Below are 13,852 nucleotides of genomic sequence, written 5' to 3' on the forward strand. Positions count from 1 at the left end.
ATGGCTCGATCCGGCAAAGATATGGTGTATTTTGCAGAGAAGTACCCGAGGCTTTTCCGAGATCCAAATGACGTCGAGGAGAGGTGGTTTCGTAAGATTTTGAAAAAAGTTTTCATTGAAAACGAAAACGAGCTCAAAAGAATCGACAGAGAACTGAAGCGAACGGGAGACTTGGACAAACGGACCGGTGTGTTCAATATGGTCAGTCCGGACACGTCCAAAAAGATTTGGTCCTTCACGCGTCTCACACCGCTTGACAAAATCAGCGCGGTCATTATCGGACAAGACCCGTATAGTCCAATGTATGGCGGTAAGAGAAATGAATTTCAGTCAAACGGGTTGGCATTTTCTACAGTATGTTTGAGAAAACGTCTTCCCGACTATAATGTCTTGAAGAGAATATTCGACGCCATAGTAGAACAGATTAAAGACCCCGACCTGAACTTGTCCCGGTCGACGTTGGAGTACTGGGCGGAACAGGGTGTGCTTTTGTTCAACACTGCGCTTACTCGAGGAGCCGAATCGCACATTGAACTCTGGGAGAAAATTACTAGGAAAATTGTTTTAAGAGTTTGCAACTATGTCCGCGCCCGGGATGAACTGCACCGGTCCCTCGTCGTTATTCTGTGGGGTAAAAAGGCCTTAAATAACTTCGGCTTCGATTTGGTATATAATGTCCACATAACCCTAACGTCCCGTCATCCTTCGGTGGCGGCAGACAACTATTACGGCGACCAGCCTTTTTCCAAATCTAACCGACATTTTGCAGAAACTAACGAGGAGTTAATAGCAATGGGCAAACCACCGATAGACTGGTCGACGGTGCCCAAGGAAGAACGTGGTGGCCAATCGGATGACGAATCGACCAGTCTTTCAACAGAAGAAGAAGAAACTATTGAAGATATTCACGAATCAGCCGAAGACGAAACCGATGCCGATCAAGATTCAGAAATGGAATGTTCTGATAATACTCGGGGAGACGATTCGCACACAGTATCCAGGAAGAACATTTCTAAGAAAATTCACTTAAAAATTAGAAAACATGTGTCGAGTGACGAATCGGACAGTCAGTACGATTCGGACGAAAACAAAACCGATGCCGATCAAGATTCAGAAATAAAATGTTCTGGTAACACTTCTAGTGGTGACGTATCGTATTATTCCAGTGAATAGTCTTGATTATGTTTCATAATTATAATAATCGTATCCCAGCTTCATTTATAAACAGATTAGTTACTTAATTCAGTGGCATTACTTTTAAACATTTTTTAAATATTTGTTTTGTACGATATATATATATATGGTATTCATACCAAACTATATAATATAATAATAATAATTATTATTATATAAGTATAAAGCTACACGTATAAATCAATAGAATAGCCTGTAAAAAATTAATGTATTTGTATCCGTTATGAACTGGAATGATTAATATTATATAACTCATAATGTTTGGCGATTTTTGTTGTTCTAATTTTCTTTAACAATTATAATTATAATATAGCTATAATATATGTCAAACTACATATTTTCAAAATTAAATGGTATTACAGCAGAATGAATTTCTATAATTTATAGTACCTTTAATGTATAATAATTTCTCAATATAAATCTTAAAAAACAGCATTTACAACTGTTATTATAAACAAATGCTTAATTTAGAATTATTTTTTATTTATCTATTGATCAAAAGTATTATTTTGAACATTGGCTGAAAACGTTATGACGTATGTCAATTGAAATAATTTATAGAATGATAATCTGTCAGATTAGATAATCTGACAGCTTAGATGATTTTGAACATTATTTTTAAAACATTTTAAAGTTTAACTATGCCTTTTGGAACGATATAAACATTTAATTTCTGGAATCTTATTTTATAACAAGAGGCATATATCTTAACTTCAAAATGTTTTTTATTCTACATTTTTTTTTTTAAGTTCAAAATCATTTAACTTAATCCGCATTCTTTGTAGTTTTAGGTCAATAAAGTCAATTTTGACTTAATATCGTTTTCATTTGTCGACTTTGAAGAGGCACCTAATGTCTTCGGTACTATTACAAGTAAATTAAAATATAAAGGTAAGTTAATTTCCTATATTATAGAGATTAAAATGTCGAGTCAATGATGTTCATATAATTATTTCGGGAAATATACTTATATGTTGTTGAGTGAGAAAAATGCAAAAGTAACTCTTATCGAAAATGTAATTGTACTTTTTTAATCTGAGACAACGAAACTTCTAAAAGAAATGATGAAAACAAAAACATATTAATTACATAATAATATTAAAAGAACATTTTTAAATATATATGAAGTATTCTGAGTCAAACCACGCGGTCATCGGCCTGGCCTCATCAAATTTTTTGAAAATTTTTTTTTTAACTTCTTGTGGTCAATTATAAGACCTTTACTTTTTTGAAATTTTTATCACTAATTTTTTACCCAAAAATAGAGGTTTTTTCAGTTATTTTTCAAAAAAAAAAAATAGATTTCGACAGGTTTTAAATTTCTAAAAATTTTATCATAAAATCAGAGACTTAAATAAAATATTTTCGTCTAATAACGGGAGTGGGCCGAGATTTATTTCTATTTTTTTTTTTTAATAAAGAACATTTTTCCCTGGTGGTCACCCATCCTGAATCAAGCAGCAACGGGCATAGCTTAATGTTTCATTTGTCACTTTTTAGTCCCAAAATAGGCAAAAAATCAAAATTTATCAAGATGCGTTTATTTTTTAAAAAATAAAACTGAAATTACATTTTTTTTTCAGATTTTGAAACCTATAATCAAAATGTATTTTAATGAATAAATGAGACCCAGTAATTGGAAATTCTATGTTGATAACAACATGCTTACATACAATTTATCTATTATCTATATCATGATAAATTGCATAATCTCCACAATTCAAATGTAGAGAACAAACGACAACCATTAAATCTATAATGGATGAAATAAAACCGTACTACTAATTTTTTTTTATAGTTATATTTATATAAATGTTTGTACTTTATTTAATTGTAAATAAGTATTCATGTCTCGTTGAAGTACCGAATACATTTAGAGTAGTGGTGGAATTATAGATAATGAAATAGTATATTAACAAGCAGTGACAAGCTAGTATGTAAGGTGGCTAGTAAACAAATCAAGTTTCTGGCTAACAGTTTAGTGTTTTCACTTTTCATAATATCTGACCGAAAAAAATTCATAGGGAATATGGCCTGTTAATTAACTTTTTTTTACAAACATGATAATAATAATATATGTAAAATCATATGCATAGAGCACAAAATATAGCTTGTAGGCGCGTTTAGTTTTGGGAGATAGGTAGGTAAATAATACAACGGTGGGACGGATGCAGTGCCGCAACTACCGCCGGTGCAGGCGGTGCATCGCACCGCCAGACAAGCCTCCGGGTTATGTTTAAGGGGCCTCATATTTATGAAGACATAACAATTCAAGTCTAAACATTCATTTCTTAAAACAAGGTTTAAACAATTTTAAGTATTCGATTGTGTATTTTTAATGATGACACTTGAATATCTACATTGGCCATTGGATTTAAAATTGATAAATTTTATTTTGTTTCTGTAGTTATCGATATTATGATTATATTATGATTATTATACTCGATAGCCAAACGTGTGTCGTATAAATAAAGGCTATAAATATTTATACAAAAATTAAATGGAGACCAAACACAGATAACCACCTTATTGGAAGAAAAAAAACTATTCCATTTATTTCCATGTATTATCTAATAACAGGAGTGATAAGTTTCCAAAACTATATACAGATTTATTGTATTATAATACTATCTACGCGCCCGCACCCAGCCGCTGCACATCTATTGGACTAAAAAAAAAATTGAATCATTTGAGTTTATTTTATTACTAACAATCTGGGAAAATATATTAAGGAACTTCCATTTAGTATCTAAAAAATTACAGAGCCCAAATACAAATCTTCATGATGCATGTACATTTTTAAAGGAGGCTTCTTCTTCTATTATAAGTTTAAGGGATCATTATAAAGAGCTAGTTGCTTCTGCAAGTGAGCAATGTAATAAGTGGAATATACCAATCCAAAAAACTATTCGTCGCCGTGTGTATTCAAAAAAGATTTTTGGTGATGTTGCCGGTGATAGAAGACTCGATAGTTCTGAAGACAATCTTCGTGTGATGGTTTTTTTACCAGTTATAGATACAGCAATTTTACAACTTCAAGAAAGATTCAAAGGATTATTATTTAAAGGATTATTTGAGGTTACTAAAAGATTTGAATTTCTGGTACCGCATAATATATTATCATTTAGTGAAGAAGATATCACAAAAGCATCTTAGGACTTTCAAATATTTTACAAACATGATTTAAGTAGTGATATAACAAGGCAAATTCTATCCCTTAAATCTATATTAAAGGATTCATTAAAAAATTTACATTGTATTAAACAACTTTTACAATGTATTTTAGAAAATGATATGGCCTCTATGTACAATGATATTTTTAGTGCATGTATCATATTTATAACATTGCCAGTTACTGTAGCCAATGCAGAAAGATCGTTTTCAAAACTAAAAATCATAAAAAACTACTTAAGAAATTCAATGTCTCAAGATCGCCTGATAAACATAAGTATTTTAAATATTGAACGAGGAAGAACAAAAGAATTGGATATAAACAAAATAATTCAAATATTTGCTACTAAAAAAGCAAGAAAACAAAATTTTCTTAAATAAACCAAAATTGAATTATAATTATTGTTACATACATTTTTTTTTTTTGACATGTTATAACATACACATATTTAAATCATAATATGTTTCAAGATTTTTTTGTTTTTGTAATAAACTGATTTATACACGTATGTAACAAGTATAAAGGTAATTAAAAAAAAAAGTATTCAAGCGTTTAAGTTGAAGCTACCTGCCAATTATAGTTCAGCTCTTATTAAGATTAAGTAAGTATTAAATAGGGTTTAACTTTTATAATTGGGGACCCTACAAAACTTTGGGTGAGCATTATAGTAAATAGGGGCCTCTAAAATCAGCCTGCACCGGGGCCTCTATAATGGTAGTTGCGGCACTGGACGGATGCGTTTCAATTTGCTATTATATATAATAATTGTTTTTGTATAACACACGTTTGTCAGGTCATATAAACGTGCTTGTGGAATTCAGATCAATGGATTACTATTGGAATCAGCGATTTTAACTATACCCGACCAACAGCCAAATACTCGAAATCAGCAGCTATGTCAACGACAACCCATTTTATTTGTATAATAAATTTAAACCGTACATTTGGTGTGGTGCACTCAATATGTCATTGGGTTTATCAATTAATAATTTAAATTGTTTTTCATAGAGTTTTTATATAATGTGATATCAATTTTTTATTTTGTTTTTACCTCCCTCCAAAACTGGGAATAATATTGTACTAAAAATGTTTGCTGTCTGGTCGATAACCATTTTTGGATAACTATTTTTGAAACTTTTTCAAGTTTTAAGTTTTGGGCAGGAGGAAATGTGGAGTGTAGTATTATTTTTATCACATTTTCCGATCTACACTTATAGGAAATATACACAATTTCCGCGACTATTTTTTTTACTTTTAAGGTCATTATGAAAGCATATACATCTAGATAGCGATAAACTGGTTTGTGGGATTTCATACCTGTGCGGTTTAATAATATGAATTTGAAGTCGCTGTGTTACATATTTTAATGGATTCGATTTAATCTTAAGTAGGCGGTCATAATTAAGTTCAATTTTTGAAGAAAAAAAATTTAGTTTATTACTGTTTAATACTTACTATTATTCGGTAAAGTGACTTTTCCATAATACTTGTCATTGTGTATCTAAAATCTAATACAAATTTATATTCATTTAAATAAAAACGTCGAATATTAATTTTAAATTCTATATGTTTTAATATTAAATTTATGACTTAGGATTTACAATGCTTAAAATACAATTACTACACACAATTTTATCTGTTATTGTTCTACAATTGATTCGTTGACGATAGCAGATGTTATTTTAATTGTTATTTATCTTGTTTACGTCAAAATAATTTCCAGCAAATCAAAACCCCCAAGTGTTTAGAACTGTTGTAAAATAATCAAATTTTCTTAGTTAATACCAGAAAGATTTTCGGTGCTGAAATTTTTTTTAATTTTTCATAACTCAATACACTATTATTAAATAATTTATTAAAAAATTCCTAAGCTTTTAAAATTGTACAGAAAAAAAATGTTTAAATAAATCATCAGACATTAAAATATATATATCTTTCAACGAAAATAGTAGAAAAATGTAGTAAGTAGTAGTGGTAGTAGTAAGGGTAGGTTAGGTACTAGCAAGTAAACAAAAAAGGGAGGTCCAGTGTTCACAGTGCTTGAACATACAACTAACACACACAAGTGTCTCTGTTAATGTTCCACAGTAGATTCGTTGATAAAAACATACAATATGTATAGTTAAGTATTCCCTTAAGGCGAAATTAAAAAAGAGCGATACCTGTTATTGTTATTAAGGACAAAAGTAATAGTCATTTTTCGCAAAATCTTAATAATTTAGAGTGCAAACTATAATGTATAAATACATTAATAGGTACAACAATGAGGATTCGGTATTTTTTATCAGAATACCACAGTCCTTTCTATAGAAAAAAGTGAATTTCTTAAAAAAAAAAACAAATATCGATATAAGTATTGTCATTAATGACAACTATGTGCTTAAAACTTAAATTTCATTATTAGGATGGACACGATTAGGGTTGATCGTCTGTCAATAAAATGTATTTGCATAGTAAACCATACAAAGTATTTAACAATATTATAATGAACATATTCGCTCACACATAGCAATCTGGAAATTGTTTACGGTCAATGGGTAATTTTCCCTTTTTTTGGGGAGTTCTCCTTAAAATAGAAAAAAATAGTTGACTGTAGATTTTTGAGAAAAGTTTATGTAATAGTTCCATTCTAGATCTACCTTCGGTCTAATTTTCAGACCTAAATCACTAAAATTTGTATTGAAATAGTGCAATAAAGTAAAAATGTCTACCCCTTTTGGTGGAAAGTGTTTATGAAAGTTATTTCATTTGTCAAATCATTGTGAGCCACCCTGTATATCGTTTGGCATTTTACTAAAAAGTGCTATATTTTAAAGCCTCTCACTATTTAAGGCTTGAACTAAAAATACTGAAATTTGTACAGCACTATGTAGAACATTTAGTAAAAGTTTAGCAATGGAGACTTATTTTTACTATGAGCCGTAAGAACTTGAATTACAAATTTTGTATTTTGGAACTACGCATAACATTTTTTAACAATTAGTTGAAGCCCTAAAGAAGTTATAGGCTGTTAAATTTTTTTTTCACAGTGTATAATGTGTAACTTCACGTTTGGAATTTTACTAAAAAATTGGTATATTTAAGAGCCTTTTTTACTAGCCTTTTTCAGGCTCCATTAAGTTGGCCCCCCCACATGAATTTCTTTAAACATTATCGGATTGTGCTACGTTAGTGCTGGTTTGTGCCGAAAACCCCATCGTTAGTGCTCCCCCCGTTCCAAAGTTATACCGTTTTCAAAGTGGGGAGGCCATCTTAACGATAGCCCCCCCACATCGGAAATTTGAATTTCTTTAAACATCATCGGATTGTGCTACGTTAGTGCTGGTTTGTGCCGAAAACCCCATCGTTAGTGCTCCCCCCGTTCCAAAGTTATACCGTTTTCAAAGTGGGGGCGCCATCTTAACAATAGTCCCCTCAAGTTATTGAAGTTTCAAGTTTAGGGCAAGAGGAAATATGGAGTGTAGTATTATTTTTATCTGCGCGTCTAGGAGCGTATATTTATAGCGTTCAGGATCGACTTGCCAGTCACTTTTGAATGAAATGTTACGTCAAATTATTGTGATTAAGTAGTAGGACGCCAGAAAACGTTACTTAGTAGAACCTATTTGTTTTCTTAAATATTAAATATAAAAACTCTTATTATTTGTTTTTTAACATCATGATATGTTAGTCTAGGCTTCGCACGTTGAAATTAATACAATGAAATGCGCACTTATTGTTTACGTAAATGTTATTTTGTATAATGCGCTCTTGTTTCAAATATGCTCGTAATGCGAACAAAGAACATTGTTATCTTCGTCTTTTAACCAATAGCTAGCTTACACGACATAATATAGTATTCAATAGGGGAATAACTATTTAGATTGAAAACAAAATTGTTAATGTATAACAACACAGAACACTAGTCTTATATTTTAGTGTGCAAAAATGGAAGCGGTACGTTTTTTGGTAATTTACTCTAACGTATTATTATTATTAAGTGCTTTTTCGACGGCGAATCGCGTTGACCAGATCAACCAACTACTAATACACCCTAGATGGTCGAATCTAGGATCAGGGCACTATCGCGTGGAAATTATTGAGCGATGGGGGGGCTCTCGAAACCGAATCACCGCAAATGATTTGATTGCAAAAGGTCCGAATACACAGATAGTAACCGACGAAAATGCCGATACTAAATTTCGACAAGTTCACCAATTGTTGAGTTGTCGGTATGTTAACGTGATAAAGGAGTTCAGCGACTACCAGAGGGGAATAGGACCAATATGCAGAGGGATGACCGAATCTTTCAAATCTTTCGAATGTTTGAAAATATTAACCAATGTAATCAAGGAGAACGATACCATCCTATTGCCTATGCAAGCTTCACTTTTATGGTTTGTTAAGATGTCACCAATAACTCAGTTCCCTATGGACGTATCCGTAATTCTCGGCTACTTCAAGAGTTTTTACGACAGCAAGACTGTCAACAGTAGCACGTTAAAACAAAATGTAACTGAGGAAACTATTATACGAATCGTCAAGACCGAAAGTAGAGAAATCGAAGAATACATGTCAGAAATGGTAGGACGCTTGAGTACATTTTTCAACGATAATTGTTGGTCACCTCCGTACCACGAAGGAAAATACGGCATTTCGGAAGCTACGGCTTATGTTCAGGATATAACCGCAAGAATAACTGCCGAGTTTGCACCATATGAAATAATAAATAAAGCAAAAGAAGTAATTAATACATTTTTAAATGCAGAATTTGAGGATTTAGGCTTTATTTATGATTCAACATCAAATCTTGCGCAAATAATAATTTCTGACCCAGACCAGTTGCGACGCGTTGAACAAATGAACAGGATTTTAGGAAATGACGGATGGGAAAAGTTGGGCGCAGTTAAAGATCACATACATATTTTAAATAATTCAACGAGCAGTGATTACACAACTGTGAACAAACTACTCGAGCTTAGTCCCAACAGGAAAAAGATAGTGACCAAACACAATTTAAGTACTAAAGTTCATCAAGCTTATCAATTTTTGTGTTGTAAGCATGCGACAATTTTGAAAAAGATTTGCGATTTCATGTTGACAATATTGAATAAGATTGTCTCTGATTTAACAGAGACATTGAACATATTTCTTGAAAAAGTAAAAAACGTTCATTCATTGGTGTCGCACTTACACAATGCGCTATTGTATGTTTACCAAATGTCCCCCGACATTCTATTCAACCTAAGAATGTCTGAGATACTAGGAGACTTTATGGTTTTATGTGACGGAGTTACTTTTGAAAAATACTCAAGCGATGAAATTGCAATTGTCAAAACAAATATTAGCGTTATTCAAGGAAATGTGAAAATCTACTTTCGTCAATCTTGCTATCCGTATGCTTACCATATGGAAGGTATAAGAAGATCTCTCAAAAATACATACGACGCGAAGAATATAATTAATAACTTCCAAAACAAAATTTACAAATTTGAAAAAACAGCCGTTTATGACTTTGGGTTCATGTACAACCCGGTTAATAATACCGTTGAGTTAAGACTGTGGTAAACCTTACTAATGTTTAACCAGTAAAATATATATATATAATTAAAACTATTATTTTATGGAGTTAAGGCAGGAGTTAAATGTCATAAAATAATCCCGGAAAACACAAACAAATTATAAAACATTTAAAATATCATAAAATTGTTATAAGAATATTATTCCAATATAAAAATAATAGTATATCTCCACGATATATTAATATATTTTTTTATATATTATATGATGTTTATAGCAATAAAAACATTCTTTATAAATTTTATATTTGAATATAAGTTTTCTTAAAAATATCTATTATGTATGTATTCATTTACTTACCAGTTAATAACATAATATAATAAAACAATTAGGTAGCTACTACGTAAAAAAATTATATATACTATTTTCATGTTATATACTTTATAATGCAGAACCCGGCGATACTGAAAACAATTGTAATTCCCAATGTGTTTTTGAAAACGTTATAACTTTGGAACGGGGGGAGCACTAACGATGGGGTTTTCGGCACAAACCAGCACTAACGTAGCACAATCCGATGATGTTTAAAAAAATTCAAATTTCCGATGTGGGGGGGCCAACTTAATGGAGCCCCTTTTTCATATTAAATTATACGAATGAAACTTCATTCGTTTTTTTAATGCAAATAAAATCTAGAATCTAAATTCTAAAAAGTAAACATTAATCAATTTGTAACGTGTCTGCTTGGCTAGTTGGCTAGGCTAGGCCGAAACGACAGTCGATAGGGTTAAATTAGTGGACCCGAAGACGGGACGGATGGCTAGGCCGTATCTACACTTAAATATCCCTAAAGTCTCCTTTGTATATTTGCTATATCGCCTGAGGAGCTTAACAGGCGATCGTACCTCTAAATAACTTAACTCTCAAGTGTGCAACGAAACGAAAACAGGTTTATTAAATAAGTAAAGCTATGTACATATATATTACACCTCTACCTGGATCCTAAAGCGTTCTCTGTAGTTAGTCCAGGTAATGGCGGAGTTGAACGGACACACGAGTACGGGTAAAGTTAAAAGAAATATAAAATAGTAATGTAACGTGAAATAATAGGTAATGGCTTTAGAATAATTAGGTCGCGGTCCGAAGATGGTAGTATGTCAACTAACTGGGCATCGGTGCCCCTGGCATTGTCCCGTGTGTCTGTTGTCTCCCCTACCTATAATGGCTTACATGCTAATCGGGGTAAACTGCTAATAATGCATATTTGGAGGCGAGTGGTAACGGGCGGCTAAATGTGACCGTTACAGCTGCTCCTCCCCTAATGAGGTCTGACCTCAGACCTAAGTTATACAAATAAAAATAGGTACTAAGAAAAATAAATAAGATATGTACAAATACCCTGAAAATAAAGGTTCCTATAGGTTGGTTTAAATTAATTATGATTTAAAGGAGGGCCACCTGTACTCTTATTTTGACCTTTGGTTAATTTCGACGATCATCCATCCCTTATCTTGTCGTTTTTATTGAAAATTTGAAAGGCCATCGCTCGACGAAAACATCCAACCTAGCTTCTCGCCTTTCTTGAAAAGACTTGTAGGTCAACCCTCTATAAAATGAATAGTGGTGTTCTCAAGGTCTTAATAAGCTACTAGTGGTTTTCATATTCTATTCCACATAAAAAGGTAATATGGGAAAAGCATGGGCTACATTGTATTGTTATTGTTTAAAATATTAAGTTGGCTAAGCTACGCATACAAGAAAACTCAAAACAACTATAAAAGAAAAATTCATTGTCTGTTTATCTCACAATATATATGTGTAATTACGTTAATCCTAATGATAATGATGAAAAACGTTGCTAAAAATCATTTATCATATACATTCATTATCTTAAGTTAAGTTGATACCTCTGCGTGCTTAAAAAAAAAACTAATTCATTTAAATTATACAAAATAAAATAATAATAATCGTAAAATAAAATAAATTTCATTAAGTGTTTATAAAAGAAACAGAAAAAAAAACTAACAGAGAAACGCTTAGTAGTCGAAAAAATATCGGACCCAGGGTAATTTACGCGACGATAAAAAAAAACAATAATACCCTTGACCTAAAAAAAAAAATTGAAGTCGCTTATCTTGCGCGTTAAGTTTAGTCAGTAGGTCAAGTTATATTTATTTTTTTTTAAAATTACTTATACATAATAAATGAAAATGTCTTGTGTTAGTAAATTTGTCGTGAAAACGACAGTTTTAATTACAATAGTTTTGAATTATTTGTTGATCTGTGTACCATTTGGGTGCCTGCAACTCATTTAGTTATTAAAACATGTGCCGTAAAACAATAAAATATATGTATACATTTAAATAAGGTATGTTTATGAAATATCAAATTGCATTATTTATTATTCTTAATATAAATGTTATTTTTAAAAGTATATCCTTTAGATTTTATTATTATAAAATGAGTAATCATTATTTATATAAGTTCTATCACAAAAAAAAAATTCAATTTTGTTTCATACGTTAATAATATATTAAATAAATATTCGCTAAAATTACCACGATGGATAATTATGATTTATTTATTTTTTATATAATAGAATAGAACACCAACCTACTTAAAACGGGGTACAGATAATTTGCTGAATATCATATTCATTTCAATTCAACGCGAGATAGATAAAGTAAAATTATGTAGTAAATAAGTTTAAAAATGTTGCCCTAAAATGTCATTATAAACGCGATAAAGTAAAAACACAAATTTAATATTATACAAATCAATCAAACATGAAAAAACTTCCGTTATCAAATGATAAATATATCCACTTCATAGGTGGTGTAAAAATAATAAAAATGTCGTATTATATATGTAAATTCGTGACAAAATTGGTAAGTGCCGTTATTAGTACGAGATGCCGTTTTTAATAAATACATCGGTAATTCATTCCGTGATATTCGGAGACAAAAGCCGTAAAAAATTATATAAATCGCCGATTTAATTGTGCCGGTAAAAATAATAAAACAAAAATCCACTGCAAATTTCAGGGATAAAAATGTGCCGTAAATTAATAAATCATCGGTGATCAGCCGGAATAAAATATAACCCACACGTGCAGATGACCGCGCACGAAACTCGAATTAACAATGTTCACCTAAAAATCAGTTCGGTCGAATAAAATAGAGGTTAGCTACGCCTTTCTTTAAACTACCTACACACCCGATTTTTAAATTTAAAAGTTAAGTGTCAAGTTTTGTGGAAAAATTTGAGGTCCCTTGACCTTAAACAATTCGAATGTTCGGGTGACTACAATTGGCAAACGTGCGACGAAAAAAAAAAATCATGGCACGGCATTCATCAACATAAAACAAACGACAAGCCGGTAACACTGCTTGGCGGCAACATGGCATCACTGTTGGATGGCAACATGGCAACACTGCAGGACGGCAGAACGGCAAATAATTGGCAACTAATGGCCAAAACGGCGGCATGGTAACACTGCAGGACGGCAACATGGCATCACTGCAGGACGGCAAAACGGCAAATAAAGGCAACTAATGGCCAAACGGCGGCAATAAATGCTAACTGATAATAGCGGTAAAAATAGCAGAATAATGGCGATGTTAAAATATATAATTATAACCTAAATCGCATCATATACAGTGTGTAAATGAAATTTGATTTAAATATCTCAAAAAAAAAAATAATAATTTGAGCCTCACATTAAAACTTTACGTTTGGCCAGCGTATTTATCAGCTTCAGGAAAGCGGCAATCGCTACTTATAGACACCCGGGCCCTGGGTGCTACAAGTCCATCCGTGAGAGAGATACGCTTCGTGTCCAGTTTAACAAAGGTCTAATAAAAAAAAACAATGATTTTCCACACCTAAACCTCTAGTACTCTACGTCTACTAAACGAGCGATTAATCCTTGTATTCGATTAAACAATTTATTTAAATATTACTACCGATTAAAATTGATTGAATATT

General features: G+C 31.7%; 1 protein-coding gene across 1 annotated transcript; it reads left to right on the forward strand.

Moving 5' to 3' along the window:
- LOC126837431 (uracil-DNA glycosylase-like) lies at positions 1-1,173 on the forward strand. Its single transcript, XM_050571334.1, has one exon. The coding sequence runs from the start codon at positions 1-3 to the stop codon at positions 1,171-1,173; it is 1,173 nt and encodes a 390-aa protein (XP_050427291.1).
- The last annotated feature ends 12,679 nt before the right edge of the window (positions 1,174-13,852 follow it).

Source organism: Adelges cooleyi, unplaced genomic scaffold (assembly GCF_023614345.1).
Source record: "Adelges cooleyi isolate 19-005CV unplaced genomic scaffold, UGA_ACOO_1.1 ACOO_flye_CR_arks_rails_tigmint_CR_PRNA_249, whole genome shotgun sequence".
NCBI lineage: Eukaryota > Metazoa > Arthropoda > Insecta > Hemiptera > Adelgidae > Adelges > Adelges cooleyi.